The following is a 20,967-nucleotide window of genomic DNA, read 5'->3' as shown; positions in this document are numbered from 1 at the left end:
GTCGTTAATTTACATGAATAAAAAACTTTAAAAAAAAGTTGCACTAGACCACCGACAGTTTATTTTGTCCTTAATCGCAAATGAAAGGGGAAAATTCAAACTTGCTTCTTGCCAATTTTGGAGATACTGTATAAATCCTTTAAAAAAGATATGGCATTTCTGCTTTTCTAAAAAAAATGTTTGACATGGACATTCATCTCAAAGTTTAAACGCATGATTGCGAGCTGCTCCCAGTAAAAATTCCCACTTTTTTTTTCTGATCACGGCACCTATTCCACGTAAAGTTATCCAGGAGTGTTAAAAGAGAAACAGTTGAACATTATAAAAATAAAATATTTATTGTCATTGTTTTGTGTGATCGTGTATAGAAAGTGATTTGAAAAATTAGGAACATTCAATTTCGTTATAATGTACAAGTAGGACACAGAACTAGAGTAAATTTGTATTATTTATCGAACGAAACAAACTGTTGGACATAATTTGCACAGAACCTATCTCTTGCTTGACTGGTTTGGAATTTTACTTTATACTTTGTACTCCCAAAAGTGAAACACCCTACATCGTCATCTTTCCTGCTTTTCCTCAATCGCATTGGATGAGCTCTACTGGAAAACCTATCAATAAATATCACTTTATCAAATCGTTCGCGCCGTTTGGTGAACTGCTGCTCAACGCTACAGGCAACACAAACAACTGCCCGTTCACAAATGAATATCCTGCAATGGATTGCTTCCAACTGCTCGGTCCTGATCTTGGCTCGTTCGCTGCTGACCGCCAAACCACACCCGAGCATTTCGTCATCCAAAGATAGCAGTCGATAATTATCACCAACGCTTCGGGTGAACTTGTCCAGTTCCACTTGAACAACAGCCAGCTGGTGGTACGTTGGTCTATCGGATGATGTATTTTGAATGATCTGCTCCGACAGCTTCTCGGTCAATGTTGAGAAAAATTGAGTAAACTCTTCCAATCTCCCGATGCAGAGATACACGAAGTCATCAATTGTTGGCACAAGAAATGTACAGGAAGTCTGAAAATTAGATTATGTTAGCACTCGATTGTGTTTGTTAATTGTTTGAAACATTCTAATTACATTTGAAGTGGGTCGATGTCGTATAAATTTTACCGCGCTATAGCCAACTTTCAGGTATTCTCCGTATAGTGGCGGAAAATCGTTCTAAAAATGTTAATTAACATTTGGAATTATCAGTACATTACTAATCACAGACCTTTCTTACCTGAACGTATTGTGAGAACATCGTACAAATCCCAGATATGTTTCCGACATTAGCTGATAAATCTGATATGATTTGATCGTAATGCAAATGATTCATTTTCAAGCAAATTTCTTTAAATTTGTGTAGTTGTGTTTCTTGAAAATGAGTCTGGCATTTCAAATAGTACTCAAAATTTGCTTGAAAAACCTGAACATACTGAATTTGGGAGTTTATCAATGCCATAATGCTATTTGTAAGGTCTCTGTAAAAAAAAAAGTTTGTCAGTATCTGGACAATTTTTATATAAGTGCGCCGATCAAATTACAGATCTGTTTTGACAGATGCCCTAGTGGTTTGCGAATCCAGTGGTGCTTCAAAGTCTATTAGTTGAGGTTCGCTGAAAAATTGTGAGATCGCTCGTTGTCGGATGGTTTTCACAGTATCGGCTAGCGTTTTGTTGCAGCGCATTTGAATCTCCTGGGTCCCTCGGTGTAGACAGAAAAGATGCAGCTTTCGGGAATCTTCCCAATAGTTTATTTCCGAGCCAAAGTAATGACCCCTGTACGGAAGGCCAGCCTTGGTGATCTCTGTGTAGATAAGGAGCTTCTCAAATATGAAAAACTTGGACTTGTACGCGCGGTAACGGGCTTCGTCATATATTTCGGTGTCCAGCACGCGAATAAGTTTCCCCTGGGCGAAAAGGTCGATCTGTGGAAATAAAGTAAGAACGTTGAAAGAAAGCACTTTGCATTAGAGCTTCAGCAGCTATGCCAATAATGGAAAGATATACAAGTATACAAGATATATAAGTAAACAGTGTTGTTCCCGTATACGGCAACAAGACACGGCAGACTTCCGAAAATTTAAACAAACGCACAGAAATATGTGTAATGCTTTATATGTTAAATTTTCCCTGCAGAATACATATGTTTTGTTCTTAAATGTATTGAATTTCAGTCGACAAAAGGGTACTTTGAGTTACTTACGTTTAGTGGCTTATAGCAATTCCGTTCCGTCCGGAATGTGCAGGCGTACGGTATCTTTGTAGATCCTGTATTTTCAATTAATTTTACAATCACTGTTATGTAATATGAATTAAGCAATTTACCTGTTTCTAGCAAGTACAAATTTGCGGAATTGATGTTTTATGTGTTCGCCAATTATGGTTCACTTCTGTTTGTGATGATTTTTTTTGTTAATTTACGTTTACAAAAAGTATTCCTTTTTAGTTAAGTTTACCTATCACTTAGCATCCATTCACCACTCCGTATCCGTACTACTTTTAGGTTTAACTTAATCCAATTCACTTTTTATAATTAGATTTAGTTTTAGATAAATTTCTAGCAATAGTCCTTAGGTATTACACTATTAGATCTTAATGCACACGGTATCAATCTGGTTTTGTTTTTATCTCTTCTTTCTCTCCCTCTATTTATTGGTATCGGTAGTCTCGCTGTTGCTCTGACACATATTCTCCTGTTTCGCTGTACCAGTGGCTGCGGCTCGTTGGTGGGGGCTGATTGGTAACGGAGGCGCGTTCGCAGATTGCGGAACACTCCCCCCTTGTACACAGGGTCCAAGTTCCTGCGTACTACCTGTTGCGCCGACGTCCAGAACCGCGAGCTTCACCGCTGGACGGTCGTATAAGTTGAACGCTGTTCGGATCGTTGCACTGCGCACCTGGCCATTCTTACAACTGACGTCCACGACGCGACCCTTTGGCCATGAGTTCCTGGGCAGGTCTGGGTCAGTGATCACGACGACGTCGCCAACCTGGATTGGATTCGCTGGGTAGTACCACTTTGTCCGACGGCTGATCGATGGTAGATATTCCCGTAACCATCGCTTCCAAAATACATTGGCGAATATCTGCGATGTTTTCCAGCTATTGACGAGCGTAGCGGGGCCATCATCAAAAGGTACTAAAGGTTTCGTACCTCCGGAAGTGCCCAGTAAAAAGTGGTTGGGTGTCAGCGCTTCATTTTCGGCATGATTGATAGGTACGTAGGTGAGGGGTCGCGAGTTGATAATATTTTCCACCTCCAGAAGACTGTTACGAAGGACTTCGTCGGTAGGTAATCTGGTGAGATGCATATTGTTCAGGATCTTTTTAACAGATTGCACCAATCTTTCCCAACTTCCGCCCATATGGGGGCTGCTTGGAGGAATAAAGTTCCATTTGGTATCTGGTGTCACGAACTCCTGCATTAACTTGCTCTGGTCGATAGACCGAACTGCTTCGGACAGTTCACGGTTAGCTCCGACGAAATTCGTTCCGCGATCGCTAAACAGTTCTAGAGGAGTTCCTCGTCTAGCCATGAGTTCCTCAACGCCATTATACAGGAACTGGTATTGAGAGTGTGTGCTATTTCAATGTGGATTGCCCGTATAACCAGACATGTGATCAACACACCCCACCGCTTTTCAGTTCGCCTGCCCACGACAACTTGCATTGGCCCGAAGTAATCGATACCAGCATAAGAAAATGGCCGAGAATAGGCTGCTATCCGAGCTGGTGGAAGGTCGGCCATAACAGGTGGATGCGGTTGTGCTCTGGCGTTCTTGCAAAACTGGCACAGTTGCCGAACCTTGTAGCAGATTCGGCGCAACTGAGGGATCCAATACCTTTGCCGTAATTCGTTGACGACTGTGTCATGTTTCAGGTGGTGGTAGCGTTCGTGGATGAATTGTACTATGAGCATCGTGAGCGGATGTTTCTTCGGCAGTATGATGGTATGGACAGCATCTTCGTCGATGAATTGACATCTTGCGGTCCTCCCGCTCGTGCGCAGAACTCCATGGTCATCTAGGAAAGGTGATAGTTTGTAGAGAGAACTGCTCTTGGGAATCGAAGTTACGAATTTCTCGTCTTTATTCCTAGGTTGTTTCAAAAGCGAAATCTCCTCCACAAAGACCTCCAACTGAGCTTGTCGATATACAAAGCGTTCTGCTTCGATCAGTTCTGGCTGGTTGAGGATACCGATGATTGGTCGACGATTCTGCAATTTGGCTCGGATGTTCTTGGCAAAACGATGGACATAAGCGGTAATTCGTAACAGCTTTCGCCAACATGAATACTTTGCGACATTCAAAATGGGCTCGTAAACTGCGTGTACGTTGACAATAGCATTCATTTCGACTGTTGAAGATTCGATTCTAGCCGGCTGAACTGGCCACTCGCTGTTCTGTACACGGAAAAAAATCCATTCCCCTAATCATGAATAAAAAATCATGTTCTTATGGTGTCTGCCAACTCATAATATCATAATTAAAATTCATAATATCATGAATGAGTTGGCCAGAAATATGAATAGAAACAAGCATTTTCATAAATTATATTCATGGTCGCTTCCTAGCGTTACATTTATCTGCCATATGCAATTATATAAATCGCGCGGTCGTCCAGCACAGACATGTGGAAAAAGTTGAACCTGCTATTTTTGCAAAGTTTTTATTTGGTTAGAGTAATAAATGTGCATATATGAGGAAATGGAACATCGAAACAGTGTGCCCGTAAGATTCGGCAGGTTGTTGGGAGTTGATTGACTAAAAAGTAAACGCGCAAAAAGTAAACAGTGCCTAGTTCGCGTTTTCGTTGTGCCATCCGTCGTAGCTCCGAGTTTATGTACGGAGGGTGAAGCAAAGTGAGAATCGCGCGTTAATTTTCGGTAATTTTCTCTATTTTTTTTGGTTTATCCATCGTTTGACGAGTTCGGAGACTCAGCAAGTGATGTGAACTAGTGAACAATTGATGTGGTTTGGAGGGCATCCTTAGCCTGTTGGATGTAGGTGCCAAAGACAAAAATAATAAACCAGCTAAATATGATTATCCGGTGAGTTCGATCATTGTTGTTCTCTTTTATATTTGAACATTACATATCTTCACTAACAAGAGGCCAACTAAAAAGTGCTGCTTGCTCATAGAAAAAAGGATGATGGATAGGTCCCAAAATCATAGAAATGGGCTCTGATATCACGTATTTTATTTTCTTATGATTTTAGCTTGCATCGTTTTATTAATCTAATTAAAAGCATTTGGGACCGACGACGACGGAATCATAAAAGTAATTCTTAATTCCATGAATTCTATGCATGGTTCCATCTCCCTCAACCATGATTTTATGAATTTGACTGAGAAACATTGAGGTCCGACGACGACGGAATCATAAAAGTATTTTTTGATTCCATGAATTCTTTGCATGGTTCTACCTCACCAAACCATAATTTTATGAATCTGGTGGTAAAGCATCAGGATCTGCATCCAGGTTTAGGAAAATTATTCTTGGCTTCATGAATGCTACTCATGATCCCAGCTTATTTAATCATAGCTTCATGATTATATTTTCCATTTTTGGTCGTCGAAAGCCAAAATAATAACGGGTGCATAGCGTTATGGTGAAATGAATCATAAGATCATAAAATTTAATCATGGTGTATATTTATAACATAAAATCATAAAAATATCGGGAAACTATGAGTCATATTCACGGTCTTGGGAATGGATTTTTTTCCGTGTAACCTCAGAAAATTCGGACCCTTGAACCACCGGCTTGACGGAGAGAGGTCGGGGATCTTTTGCCATTATGTGCCTTCATCAGCCACGTTCTCCTTAGTAGGAATCCAGAACCACTCTGACTGTTCGGTGTTTTCCAAGATCTCACCTACTCTGGCACCTACGAACTTGCTATACTTTCTATGGTCTGAGCGTAACCAGCATAGAACATCCATAGAATCGGTCCAGAAGAACCGCTTTTTAATCGGAATTCGATGGGTATCTCCAACATGTTTCGCCAACCGCGCGCCAATCACTGCCGCTTGAAGCTCCAAGCGAGGAATTGATGTGTATTTTAGAGGAGCTACACGAGTTTTAGCGGTAACGAAGGCACACTCCACCGATTGGCTTTCTTCGAAACGGAAATAGACAACTGCGGCGTATCCGTTTTCGCTTGCGTCGGCAAAGACGTGCAATTGAATATCATTGCTTTCCACTGATGCTGATGTCACGGATCGATAGCAACGAGGAACGGACACTGTCTGCACATTCTGCAGGACGCTAAGCCATATTCTCCACTTCTCTAGATGCTGGTCGGATATCGGTTCGTCCCATCCTATGTTAGAGCGCCAGATCTCTTGGAGCAGAACCTTCAGGAACATTAACACGTTAGCTAGAAGTCCTAGTGGATCATACACTGACATGAGGATTCGAAGTACTTCGCGTTTCGTGGGAACTTGTTCTCCGGACAACAGCTCCATCCGGCAACGCTTCGGAATCTTGAACGTAAACGTGTCGTCGATCGTGTTCCACCACATTCCCAGCACTTTCTCGGTCGAGAGTTCTCCAACCTTGTTCAAATCCTTGCTGCGTATCCTCTGTTCTCCCATGGATTCCACTACATATTCAGAGTTCGACAGCCATCCGCGAATTTCAAATCCACCTTCTGCATGTATGTGATGCACGTCCTTTGCGAGTTTCACGGCTTCTGCTTCAGTTTCAACGCTGCAGAGCATATCGTCTACGTACGTCCCTTGGCAAATCGCTTCAACTGCATCTGGAAACCGATTCCTAAATCGTTCTGCATTGCGGTTCTTAACGTACTGTGCACTGCTGGGGGAACAGCATGCACCGAACGTCATTACTTCCATTACGTAAGTCGATGGTGCCTTTCCAGGAACGCCGTCATTCCATAAAAACCGCTGGCAATGCTGATCCTCGGTGTTGATGCGAACTTGGTGAAACATTTCGCGAATATCTCCTGTCACCGCAATACGAAACTCACGAAATCTTTGGAGGACATCTTGTAGTGGTGTAACTTGATCAGGACCCTTCAGCAGAAATGAATTCAGCGATAGTTTTCCCACTTTAGCGGCGGCGTCCCATACAATACGCAACTTCCCGGGTTTGTTCGGGTTGACGACTGGGAAAATCGGCAGATACCAACACCGTCCGATGTGCGTTGCTTCCTCTTGTGCCGAAAGCTTTCGGATGTACCCTTTCGCTTGATAATCCAAGATCTTTTCTTGTAGGTCCTTGGCTAATTTTGGTTCACGAATCATTCGTTTGTTCAGGCAGTCGTGTCGCTTCAGAGCCATGGCTTTATTATCTGGTAGTCGAACTTCGTCGTAGCGCCATAGTAGACAGGTTTCGTACCTTCTATCACAAAAGTACGTCTTTGTTTTTAACAGCTGCATTGCTCGTTCGTCTTCCTTAGACATTAGCGGTTTTCCGGAAAGTTGAATTCCAAGGCTATCCATGGAGAAATAGTTCTTGACCGCTGAATGCAGCCCTTCGCATTGACAAATATGATATCCGTACGAGATGTCCTTTATCGTTTTGGTCGAAGACGTTGAGCATGGACCGTAGACCACCCAGCCTAACCGAGTCAAAACTGCTGTTGGCTGATTTTCACTGCCTTCTCTGGAGTCTAGCGGGTATTCCAGTCGGCAGCTATCAATTCCCAGCAAAATTCTTGGCTTCACGTTGACATACGATTCGATTGGCAGGTCTGAGAGATGCTGGAAATGCTTCGCTAGATCTGATACTGACATCGTCTGCGCAGGGAGATCCAGGCTTCGCACCGTGTGTACTTCCGGGAGAAGAAAATTTTGCGTCGGAGACTGGGCGCCAGCGATCTCAGCTGAGAATACTACCGAGTCATGTTCGTATCGTCCTTGTCCGCCAGTCCACGAGATGCACAATGGAGAATTTTTACCGTCCAAATTCAGCTCCTCCCACAAACTGTGCTCCATCAGCGTTGAAGTAGATCCTGCATCAATGAACGCGTACGTTGTAATAGATTTCCCCTTGCCGTGCACCGTGACTCGTACGTACTTCAACAGTACTTTGCCCAGCAAGCTGTGATGTATGTTCACTGACGCATCCTGTGTCGGTGTGCCCTGTAATGGTTTCCGGTGCCTACTATCGTCGTGTAATAGCCGATGATGAAGAAAACTACACCCGTTGTGTCCGCAGGGGACCTTCCTGTCGCAGGCTTTGAAGTGCTTAGCGAGGCACTTTCGGCAGATCTTCTTCTCATTCACTAGGGCCCATCGTGCATTCGGCGACATCTCGAGGAAATTACTGCACATATCGAGGGCACAACAATCGTTTCCACACGCTAGGCAACTATTGCTGTTCACCTGTTCTGGCATAAGCGAAGAATGCGCATGAACGAAGGCCTCATCTCTCCGACCCCTTCTGTCTGATTTGTGTTCGGATTTGGACCACACCGATGGTCGGATCACTTGGCACAAAGCTTCAACCATCTCGCTGAGCCAGTGATTAAAGTGCAAGAGCGTAACTACTCCAATCTCCTTCCGATGAAGTGCCCACTTGATCTTCAACGATGACGGCAGATTTTCGACGAGCTCTTGCAACGTTGTAGAACCGTTCATCCATCTGGCATACCTGTATTGTTGCGCACAAGTTCTGGACTGCGACGCCGAAGTCCACAATCGTCTCCATCTTATCGGCTTTCGGTGGTGGCATTACGCGAATTCTCTGAACCATTGTCTCCACGATGGACTCTGGATTACCGAACAGGGTTCGCAACCGGTTCATTATTGCCGGAACATTGTCTGGGTGAAGCAGCAGACTCTTGACGGCGTTGAGTGCCCTGTCGTAAAGACTTCGCTCCAGACGATCGAGCAGTTCATCATTCCGAAACGCACACATTCTGGAGGTTCTTTCGTACGCTGCTATGAATCGTGGCCAATCTTCGGGATCACCACCGAACTTCGGCAGGTCCTTTACTGTTTGCCTCGCCGCTAGATGGCTGCTGTTGAGAGGAATTGGATCGTTGCTAACTTGCTGCTGAAGTGAAGCCAGATTTTGCCGCGGAGTTGATGTTATCAGTAACGGTTGGCCGCTACCTTGTGAACTGACCACGTTCTGAGCGACAACATGCGGAAGATTTGCCGCCGGGTATGTCGTTGACATTATCGGTCGCTGAGACGCTACAGTATACACAGGAGCCGATGACGCACATGGATATCCGCCGAACGCAGACTGATAGTTCGTTGCTTGGTTTGCTGTAACCCTTGGGGTGTTAGCACTGGGTCTTGAGTGGTATAGGTGTGTACCAGGAGCGCAAGTCATATCAATTTGCTGCGGAATGACGAGCGGATGATGTAGAGGTTCTTCCACCGACAGTTGACGATTTGTCGGTCCAGCTGGAAAGCAGCTACTTGGGAGACCGTGTTGAACAGATGACGCGACCGTTTTACGAAGAATTTCGTTATACACCGGCAGAGGTGTGTCATCCAAGGAGCTTCCAGTGTGCTGCCCCATGTTCTCCGTTTTCTCCAGCCACTCGTTGATCTTCTCCAGACTTGTAATTGATTCCGCTTCTGAATCGCTGAACTCCAACATTTCACGCTCAAGTGCGAGTCGTTCTTCTAGCTGCTTCTTCTCTAATGCTTGTCTAGCTTCCAGGACCCTCGCTTCTAGTTCTCTGAATTTTGCTGATCGCTTCGATGATCTCGACGATGCTCTGTCGGTCCTGGCTGTTGTCTTCACGTTGTTGGTGGTTGAGTTTGCTAGTGGTTCGGTGTTGCGTCGTTCTTGTGGTGTGAATCTTTCTGACGTAGTCTGCTCCACGATCTTGACTTGATGCCGATACTGCTTCGGAATAGCACCGGAGGTATTCGGAGGTGCTTCGAGTCCAGTCATAGCTGCTTCAGACGTCACACTTGGCTGCTGCAACTGCAACTGTCCTAACTGCATTCGGATGGCCGGCTCTTGCTTTCGTTGCTGCATCTCTGTTTGCTGCCACTGCTCAAGCTTCTGCCGTTCCTCCCTCTGCTCTAGGAGCCTTCGTTGCTCCAGTTGCCACTGCCGCTGATGCTGCTCAAGACGCTCCAACTGCTCGTTCAAAGTCCGCCTTTGCTTCTCCAGTTCTGTCCTTATGCATCCGTTGCAATCCCAGTCATGGTTCCGGATACTATCGTCTACGTTTACGCAATCGTAATGATACCACACATCACACTTGTCACACTGCACCATTCGACTATTGTCTACACGGCGACACGTACCACAACTCGCCCCCTCACCACCAGGAGAATCACTTTTTTTACGGAGTTGTTCTCCGGCACCCGCTACGCTTTGGCTTGACATTCCGGAAAAAATTAAACGGAAAATTTAAATTGTTCCCGTATACGGCAACAAGACACGGCAGACTTCCGAAAATTTAAACAAACGCACAGAAATATGTGTAATGCTTTATATGTTAAATTTTCCCTGCAGAATACATATGTTTTGTTCTTAAATGTATTGAATTTCAGTCGACAAAAGGGTACTTTGAGTTACTTACGTTTAGTGGCTTATAGCAATTCCGTTCCGTCCGGAATGTGCAGGCGTACGGTATCTTTGTAGATCCTGTATTTTCAATTAATTTTACAATCACTGTTATGTAATATGAATTAAGCAATTTACCTGTTTCTAGCAAGTACAAATTTGCGGAATTGATGTTTTATGTGTTCGCCAATTATGGTTCACTTCTGTTTGTGATGATTTTTTTTGTTAATTTACGTTTACAAAAAGTATTCCTTTTTAGTTAAGTTTACCTATCACTTAGCATCCATTCACCACTCCGTATCCGTACTACTTTTAGGTTTAACTTAATCCAATTCACTTTTTATAATTAGATTTAGTTTTAGATAAATTTCTAGCAATAGTCCTTAGGTATTACACTATTAGATCTTAATGCACACGGTATCAATCTGGTTTTGTTTTTATCCCTTCTTTCTCTCCCTCTATTTATTGGTATCGGTAGTCTCGCTGTTGCTCTGACACATATTCTCCTGTTTCGCTGTACCAGTGGCTGCGGCTCGTTGGTGGGGGCTGATTGGTAACGGAGGCGCGTTCGCAGATTGCGGAACAAGTGTTATTTAAGTTTTAATACTTTACTTACTTATCCTTATTTACTGCTCTTTTCATTTTTTTTTTTTTTCAATTGGTTCATCAGATCCCGAGATACAACAGTTTAAAAATAACTATAAAATAATCAGATTGTAAAAGAATCGCTCTAATTTAATGTAGAGTAACTCAATCTTGTCCAATTTGCTTCAATAAGAGACAACTAGGTAATCAAATAACAGTAAATTGACAATTTGTAGCCCACTTTACGGAAAATTGCTGCTAGTTGTGCTAGTTGAAAACTGAAATTTCAAAAGATCGCCAAGATATTCACAGAATTACAGCAAGTTTTAGCTTAGCTTGGCTTAGATTGTCTGTGACGGGCTTGGTGGTCTAGTGGCTTCCGCTTCGGATTTATATGCAGAAGGTCCTGGGTTCAATCCCTGGCCCGTCCCTTTCCTCCTACTTTGTATCTTTCTATATACTTTCTCTCTGCTCTCTACATATACAACTCATGTATATAAACATGTTCATAGCCTAGTTCATAGCCGTCGCTAGAACAGAAACGGGTTGAAAAAGCCGTTTCCCTTCCTTCCAAACTTTCACAGCACAGTGTCACAATCCTATTAGAAAACGCCTACAAGTTATGAAATCAAGCGAACTGTGCCGCACATTTTCAAAATAATTAAAAACACTCAATTCTATCACCTTCCCCTGGTATCCACACACCAATGTGTGAACCTTCTGCCAACCAATTCTCACCAACACTCCAACATCCGCATGAATTTGTGCTGGCGCAGAGGTATATTCGGCCAGATGTGGATACAAACGATTGCAATCATCACTTCCTTACCCCTTCCCACATTGACCAGCAACCTGACGTGGCAGGCGCCATTGTCGCCTAAAAATAGAAGATCACCAACGCTCACACACTGAAGATGCCTGCTAGTCCCCGGCAGTTATCTCATTGGTCCTTGTGTGAGTGTAGCTGGTCTGGCGATACTGGAGTAGCATCCACGGGCGGTCAATCAAGCTCAAGCTCAAGCTTGGCTTAGATTGTCTGTACAAGTCAATTGTTGATTGATTGATCTGATCTGGTATCAATTGTACTGAGATCCAAATGAATAAAGGGCGGAGGTACTCCACCTATTCTCAAACTGAAATTTAATTTTGATTTAAATTGCATGTATTTTTGACTAATAACGCCATCGCCCAAGTCGTTGCAGTCAGCTGGGAGGGGAAAGAATGTTAGAGTGTGATACTAAAAACCGAGAGCACTCTCCATCCTTTCCACCAGCACAAATAGGGTATTTATTAGAGGGGAAAGAGATCTGGGAGTCACCGGTGATGCGATCCATAGATAGAGAGTATTTACAGTCTTGCACCGACTTTTCAAACCCTCTATGCAGAATACCATTGCACGGTAAAGACTGGGTAATCTGCGCAATACAGATCTCATTGAGATCACTAACCTCTAGACAGCAACTCCTATCCCTACCTCCAAGTGGCACCGGCAACATTAGGGATGATCGGGTAACCAGCCCCGGTGAGAACTTTGGTCGTAGGCTGAAAGGGAAGGGAGGGTTTGCTTCGGCAAACCTGAGCGTCTGTTCTCCAGGAGGAGCGGCTCACAACACCGTCTGATCTCCATGTTAGTGGCGGCTGGTCAACGTCCGAGTGCCAGGGAAGGACTCTAAGCTCAACTTGCCCTGTCAACTTGGTGGGCCTGACACCATCCGAGCCATCCGTTAAAAAAAAACTATTGTAACGGAAAATCAGTCACGTAACAATACGAACCGGAATCAACGGCAACGACCAGAGTGTACATAAAGGACTTGCGATTGGAAACTCGGTACGTGAAACTGCCGATCTCTCAACTTCATTGGGAGCACTTGTATACTTGCCGATCTACTGAAGGACCGCGGGTTCGGCATCGTAGCGCTGCAGGAGGTGTGTTGGACAGGATCCATGGTGCGAACGTTTAGAGGTAATCATACCATCTACCAGAGCTGCGGCAACACACGCGAGCTGGGAACAGCTTTCATCGTGATGGGTGATATGCAGAGGCGCGTGATCGGTTGGTGGTCGATCGACGAAAGAATGTGCAGGTTGAGGATCAAGGGCCGATTCTTCAACTTCAGCATAATAAACGTGCACAACCCATACTCCGGAAGTACTGATGATGACAAGGACGCATTTTACGCGCAGCTCGAACGCGAGTACGATCGCTGCCCAAGCCACGACGTCAAGATCATCATAGGAGATTTGAACGCTCAGGTAGGCCAGGAGGAGGAATTCAGACCGATGATTGGTAAGATCAGCGCCCACCAGCAGACGAACGAAAACGGCCTACGACTCATTGATTTCGCCGCCTCCAAAAATATGGCCATACGTAGCACCTTTTTCCAACACAGCCTCCCTTATCGTTACACCTGGAGATCACCACAGCAGACGGAATCTCAAATCGACCACGTTCTGATTGACGGACGGCACTTCTCCGACATTATCGACGTTAGGACCTATCGTGGCGTCAACATCGACTCCGACCACTATCTGGTGATGGTCAAACTGCGCCCAAAACTCTCCGTCATCAACAATGTACGGTTCCGGAGACCGCCACGGTGCAACTTAGAGCGACAGAAGCAATCGGATGTCGCCTCAGCATACGCGCAGAATCTCGAAGCCGCGTTGCCAGACGAGGGCGAGCTCGATGAGGCCCCTCTAGAGGACTTCTGGAGTACAGTGAAAGCAGCCATCAACGACGCAGCAGAGAGCACCATCGGGTACGTGGAACGGAATCGACGGAACGAATGGTTCGACGCAGAACGGTTTTGGAGGAGAAGAATGCAGCAAGGGCGGTAATGCTGCAGCAAGGGACTCGACAGAACGTGGAACGTTATAAACAGAAGCGGAAACAGCAGACCCGCCTCTTTCGGGAGAAAAAGCGCCGCCTAGAAGAAGCGGAGTGTGAAGAAATGGAACTGCTGTGCCGTTCCCAAGAAACACGGAAGTTCTATCAGAAGCTCAACGCATCCCGCAACGGCTTCGTGCCGCGAGCCGAAATATGCAGGGATAAAGACGGAGGCCTCTTGACGGACGGACGTGAGGTGATCGAAAGGTGGAAGCAGCACTTCGATCAGCACCTGAACGGCGTGGAGAACGTAGGCACGGGAGCCCACGGCAACGGAGGAAACGACGACGCCAGTGCAGCGGAGAACGGAAATGAACCAACTCCCACGCTGAGGGAAGTTAAGGATGCCATTCACCAGCTCAAAACCAACAAAGCAGCTGGTAAGGATGGTATCGCAGCTGAACTCATCAAGATGGGCCCAGAAAAGTTGGCCACCTGTTTGCATCGGCTGATATTCAGGATCTGGGAAACCGAACAGCTACTGAAGGAGTGGAAGGAAGGGGTAATCTGCCCCATTCACAAGAAAGGCGACCATTTGGAATGTGAGAACTTCAGGGCGATCACTATTTTGAATGCTGCCTACAAAGTGCTATCCCAGATCATCTTCTGTCGTTTGTCACCTAAAACGAATGAGTTCGTGGGAAGTTATCAAGCCAGCTTCATCGACGGCCGATCGACAACGGACCAGATCTTTACCGTACGGCAAATCCTCCAGAAATGCCGTGAATACCAGGTCCCAACGCATCACCTGTTCATCGACTTCAAAGCGGCATACGACAGTATCGACCGCGCAGAGCTATGGAGAATCATGGACGAAAACGGCTTTCCTGGGAAGCTGACTAGACTGATTAAAGCAACGATGGACGGTGTGCAAAACTGCGTAAGGGTTTCGGGTGAACTATCTAGTTCATTCGAATCTCGCCGGGGACTGCGACAAGGTGATGGATTCTCATGCCTACCAGGGTAGCGCACCCAGAAATCGCCCACACCCCAGTTTTCGCCCACACCCCAGTTTTCGCCCACGTACTGGATATTTTTTATTTTAAATACATTAAATCTGTTTTTGAATGATTAATTCTAATGACAATACATAGTTTTACATTATTCTTAATAAAAAACCTAAAATTGTAGCATCACATTCTGAAATTGATTCGTAAATCATATGCCTTGGCAAACCATGCTAGACCAAGCCCTCAGCATATGTTAAATCACTAGAAATGCCATACATGAAAATAGGCATAAATTTATATATTGAAAGTGTTTATCGATATATTTTCGTTTATAACGTTGAATATCAATTTAATTATATTTTAAAAGCTCTTTTGAACGGAAATTTTGTGATTAAATTCGCGAAATTCCATTTAAATCAGATGGCGAAAACTGGTACTCGAATTAAGACGCTGATCCATAATTCGCCCTGGGCGAATCTTCATATACTGTACTTCTCATACCCGCTGAGCCAGTTTTCGACCCTCTTGGGCGAATTTTATCGAGAAGCTGTTATTTTTATGAAAACGGTGCGAAGGCCTAAACTTGCTTTATTCTAGTTCAAAATCGTTTATCTGGTAGGTATTTTGATAAGAAGGTGGGTTGGATAAAAATCTAAGAGGAGAAGGGATATATTGTTAAGCAATCCCGCATAGAAAAATACCAATTGACATAAAGTCCAAACAAGGTTAGTTTTTCTCATGATGTTTATTGTTGAACAATGTAAAATCATATGCTGACGACCATAAATTACAATTTAGGCAAACCATATCAGATAGTGGCAATATGTTATAGTACCCAAGTATTGTTGAGCTATATGTAGATGCAAACTCGTTGTAATGTAAACTGTTTCGAGAAGGTCGCAAAATTCTTGGCGATCATCCAAAATTTGTTATTTTTTGCGATAGAGTTCCGCTACCATGTGTTTCTTTGTTTCGTCTGAAGTAAGAAGACCCAATTCCTAATAAGAAAGCATAAATTGAAGCTTGGAATATTCAAATCTGATCGCTTGATGCGCTGGTTATCATGCATTTAACAACATAACAATTTCTGAAACAAAAGTTTGATTCTCGCTCAAAACGTAACGCGTAAAATGTGTCCAATATGATGATCAGAAATATTTCCTCCTTTGGATCATTCTTCTGCACCGGTTCATTATGATAATTGTTTGATTGAAAATTAACGGAAATAGAAGTAATTCTGTCATGTGGGAACCCATGGTACCCATGGCTGGCTATTTGTGGTGTATTTTCTTAACTGGCAACACAATAGATACATCATTTTGACGTCATACATTAATGTTTTAGTTCATCTGCAGATAAATTACATTATCTTAAGCATCAAAACATGTAAAGAATGTTAAAACAATAAGTTTTTAAAGTGGGTGAAAACTGGTTCCAATGGTGGGCGAAAATAGGATCAAGGGGGTCGAAATTGGGGACCTTGAGGTCGTTTTTAATTAAACCATTTATTAAAGATTTCACGACATTATTTATAAATTTTTGTTCCGTAATAGCAAGAACACATGCGTTTTTACATATTTACCGAAAAAATGTAGTTGACTTGTCCTAGAAGTATGATTTTTAAGCTGCGGAAGACAAATTCCCGCATAAACTGGGCGAATTCTGGGTGCGCTAGCCTATTCAACATCGCTCTGGAAGGTGTGATGCGACGAGCCGGGCTCAACAGCCGGGGAACGATTTTCACAAAATCCGGAAAATTTGTGTGCTTTGCGGACGACATGGACATTATTGCCAGAACATTTGGAACGGTGGCAGAGCTGTACACCCGCCTGAAACGCGAAGCAGCAAAGGTTGGACTGGTGGTGAATGCCTCAAAAACAAAGTGCATGCTGGTAGGCGGAACCGAAAACGACCGGATCCGTCTGGGTAGTAATGTTACGATAGACGGGGATACTTTCGAGGTGGTGGAGGAATTCGTCTACCTCGGATCCTTACTGACGGCTGACAACAACGTGAGTCGTGAAATTCGAAGGCGTATCATCAGCGGAAGTCGGGCCTGCTACGGGCTCCAGATGAAGCTGTGGTCAAAAAGGTTTAAACACGCACCAAATGCACCATGTACCAAACGCTAATAAGATCGGTGGTCCGTGTCCGTAGAACGAGACATGGACCACCACACGGAAGTTTCGAGAGAAGCGTGCTAAGGACTATCTTCGACGATGTGCATGAGAATGGTGTGTGGTGGATAAGGATAAACGACGAGCACGTTGGACTTCACGGCGAACCCAGCATCCAGAAGGTGGCTAAAGCCGGAAGGATACGGTGGGCAGGGCACGTTGCAAGAATGCCTGACAACAACCCTGCAAAGCTAGTGTTTGCCACTGATTCGGTTTGCACAAGAAGATGTGGAGCGCAAACAGCACGATGGCTGAATCAGGGGAGCGTGACTAGGCGAGCATCGGGCGTGACCGAGGATGGAGAACGGCAGTCTGGAGAACGGCGAGTATTGTGCCGTTGTGATCCTACGTCTTATCTTAAATGTGATGTTGAGTAATTAAATATATGTATTTATGCTGAGAGTAACGAGCTCAATTCGCAGTCGATCCAAGAACTTTTCGTCACGGCCATTTCCTAGACATCCTTGAGAATAGAGTATCTTCGTGCCTGCCACACGATATCCCCACGCATGGTGATGCTCATAGAACACAATAGCACGCACCCCTGGAAGACAATCAATGTACTAACATGCAATTCAAATTCACCGTTTAATGCACGATCCAAATTCTTACTATATATAGTTTCGTCTGTTTGTCTGTTCTACTAATGTGGAGAAAATTATCCTACTTACTGGATTATTCCGTGACTGTAGCTTATTCCCTTTCGGCTTCAAAATCAACGTAGACGCCAGATCATTGTCGCGACCAAAACCTGAAATTGCATGGGAAAACGAAGAAGTCGCAGCAAATTCTCGTGCGCACTGTGGAATATCACTAATCGACACTGCAGCGTTCATCAAGTCCACCAAGTCGCTCAATTTCTCCTGAGCCTTTTTGATGGTAGAAATGTGAGATGCCGTATAATGATCATCTCCAAATTTGAGAGTTTCTTTGGTAAATTTGTCCATAAACAGCAAGTACCGCGGAAGCCGCTGGATGGGTTGCAGAAGAAAGCTGTTTAGCTCGTGTTGGTTGGACTGAAATTGTGGATTTGAATAAGTTGAAAATTGTAAGAGTGTTATAAGATTTAATTACCGAAAAATAATCACGATGTCTTTCGAAAATTGTGTCAGATTTCCGACGATTAAGGGCATACTTCACATAGCAGTAAAACTTATCCGTTTCCACGTAATGGATGAAACATTGTGCAATTTGTTCTACATTTTGATAACACCGACGAAGTGCTGGAAGAAAATCGTCCTGATGAAGCTCGTGGATCTCTTCAACGTTTCCGAACAGATTGTTTCTTTGGCCACGTAAGCCTTCCGGGAGATTCATGTGATAAATCAGAGGGATGAAGTTGAGGATTCCATTCATCAGATTGTCGATGTACTTTTGTTCGTTCTGAAGTAGCTCATCAGCTGCGTTTTCTGGTGGCGAACTGTATCGCTCAGTGCTAAGAGATTTGTCACTTAAAAATTCATTCGACTCGTTGCGGACAACTGAACCGTCACTTCTACAAGAAATCTCTACATTAGTATTGAGCATAACAGGACTAAGACACTGTAAAGCTATTTAATTACTCAGTTTCAAACGTAGCATCACCCCAATATTCTTCTGTTCCAGCACTGTACGACCCGGAGCAATTCGATCTGTAAAGATAGCGGTATTGGACAAATGTAAACAACTTGTCACTTAATATTTTGATTCGAGACATGTATCAACCGTGCGATAAACTTCAATTCCACTTCAACAAACAAAATGAATCTTCTCTAATCCACACATTATTAAATTATCACATAGAAATATTTTCTTAGATTACCTTGCCGGAATCTCCTCATAAATGTGCTGTAAAGCTTCACCCGCACTGTTCAGATAATTGGGATAGCTTTTTCTAGTATCACCATCACGACGACAGGACAGTTCTTGAAATTGCTGCGTCAAATTATGAACGCTATTTTCTCTGGTTTGGTTTCCGGATGTGGTTGTTTGTCGCCTGACGAATTCGCTGTTTTCGTAATCTCTTCTACGCGGCGGTATAGGCGGAGGCACACCGGATGGAAATATTGTGGACACAGGTCGTGGGGGCACTGGTGGTAATGGGCGACCTTTGTTTATGTTGGACATTTCAATCCTTTTTTCATCAACATTCAGAAACACTTTCGTACAGTCAAAACTAGATCCGAAATCGAACTGAATGGATTTTGTTTTATCAGTGAGTAACGTTCAAAAGCACTTCAAATCGATAATCATGCGGGTGATAAGATATGTGTAGGGTAACCATTTCCTTGATTGGTCTCACGCTTCAATGTTTAATCATAAATCCATCTTGAGTTTGGAAAAATCAAATATTAAATTATTTTTGGGACATTCCAGTTTTCCAAATCTGTGTTCAACGTTTAATGGATACATAAATTGAAGACTTAATTGTAAAATTAACCCATATCCGCCCAGCGTCCTATTTATAGAACAGATGCCCCGAACGTCCAGCGTCCTATAAATAGGACAGTCCTTTGGATGTGAATATCTCCAGAATTATGCAAAATTTTTGAATACTTTCCTCAGAGAAGATGTTCTCCACACCCATACCTTGCTCATAGTGCACAATATAGTATGTGACTGGTTCACTAGGTGGCGTAAACGATGCTGCAAAGAATGCATATTGTCACGATCTGTGAGCATCATTTCCAATGCGAAAAAAAAGTTATTTCCCTGGAATCTTGACAATGGTTAATAATTTACAGTTCGTTTCTTCGGCAGAGTTGTTAATCAATACATACAAAATAAGATGTATGTATGATTGTATGTTTATATGCTTGTATGTTTGTATGTTTGTCTATTTGTATGTTTATATGTTTTTTTTTTTTTTTTCCTTCTAAACCATAGGGGGATAATCTGCTCAACAGACACCCTAACAGAAGGTTAGGGTAGTGTAGGTCTGACAGGCCGTCTTCTACAACAAAAGTAAAATCCAGGACTACTCTCTCCTCGTACCCACTAAACCATTCCTATGGTCGCCAAGCCCTACGTCTCTCCGGAACCACCAAGAAGGTATTGCTTCAGAGAGGGGCTAGTGCACATCGCACCCACAAGGTTAGCTGCGTAGCCTGCAGCAACGAACATCGATGACTCGCTTTGGAGAGTCCATCACGGTAGCATGCTGGCGCTTAGCCAGTTTCCCGAGTGGTCCTCGCCACTCCCTTTGTCCTCGGAAGGCGGGCAGAGTCAACCCCGCCCGCGCCCTACTGCTGAGCGGACATCAAGAACTGATGCCCACATGCAACCCGATCTGACCTGCCCGCAAAGGAAGGGTATCACTACCCTTCAGGCCCTATCAGATGCATCCGTAGGTTGCTGACGGCAGGGTCTCCACCTGCCCCGACCCTTGCCGGGGACCCCTTTCCAACCGCGGGCTTGGATCCAACCCAGTAGACCGACGCCACGACAGCACCGCTACCGGGACTTCCTCTCCGCGGCCACTTAATCGTTGTAAGGGTCGATCTCGACCGCAGGGCACCGGTATGACCTACGAAGCCGACTCCGAACCCCTGGACCACCTCTTGTACTGCATCTGGACTAGCCATTCTCCGAGTCCACGCGCCACCTCCTCTGTAGCTCCCAGACGATGTGGGTAATAGCCGTTGAAACGGCGTTCCAGCCAAACTCATCCCTACACATCCTCTGGACCAAGTTGTCCGGAGTTGTGTCCTCCCCGCATGTGGCAAGCATGCGGTCACGCATTGTGCGAAAACGCGGGCACACGAACAAAACGTGTTCCGCCGTTTCCTCTGAACCATTGCACACTGGGCATTCGGGAGAATCCGCATGCCCGAAACGGTGTAGATACTGTCGGAAGCAACCATGACCTGTAAGGACCTGT

At 44.3% G+C, this 20,967-nt stretch overlaps 2 protein-coding genes across 4 annotated transcripts; both read right to left on the bottom strand.

The window, feature by feature from the left end:
* Positions 1-319: 319 nt before the first annotated feature.
* Positions 320-19,375, bottom strand: LOC109431535 (uncharacterized). Its single transcript, XM_062860516.1, has 8 exons — positions 18,910-19,375; positions 18,671-18,739; positions 18,183-18,603; positions 17,780-18,124; positions 1,543-1,925; positions 1,239-1,479; positions 1,094-1,177; positions 320-1,030 (listed from the first exon to the last, which is right to left on the bottom strand). Exons 1-8 carry the CDS (start codon positions 19,212-19,214, stop codon positions 446-448), a joined length of 2,433 nt encoding a protein of 810 aa, XP_062716500.1. The 5' UTR covers positions 19,215-19,375; the 3' UTR covers positions 320-445.
* Positions 4,666-11,437, bottom strand: LOC109432742 (uncharacterized). Of its 3 annotated transcripts, XM_062860515.1 has the most exons (3): positions 10,779-11,437; positions 10,648-10,712; positions 4,666-10,590 (listed from the first exon to the last, which is right to left on the bottom strand). In XM_062860515.1, the coding sequence occupies exon 3, from the start codon at positions 8,607-8,609 to the stop codon at positions 5,799-5,801; it is 2,811 nt and encodes a 936-aa protein (XP_062716499.1). In that variant the 5' UTR covers positions 8,610-10,590; positions 10,648-10,712; positions 10,779-11,437; the 3' UTR covers positions 4,666-5,798. The 3 variants fall into 3 exon arrangements, with proteins under 3 accessions (XP_062716499.1, XP_062716498.1, XP_062716497.1); XM_062860514.1 differs by having other exon boundaries at positions 10,648-11,437; XM_062860513.1 differs by having other exon boundaries at positions 4,666-10,712.
* Positions 19,376-20,967: the final 1,592 nt, after the last annotated feature.

The sequence above is a fragment of the Aedes albopictus genome, chromosome 3 (assembly GCF_035046485.1).
Source record: "Aedes albopictus strain Foshan chromosome 3, AalbF5, whole genome shotgun sequence".
Classification (NCBI taxonomy): Eukaryota; Metazoa; Arthropoda; class Insecta; order Diptera; family Culicidae; genus Aedes; species Aedes albopictus.
The sequence above is the reverse complement of the archived record's forward strand: the minus strand, read 5'-3'. Positions and strand labels throughout refer to the sequence as shown.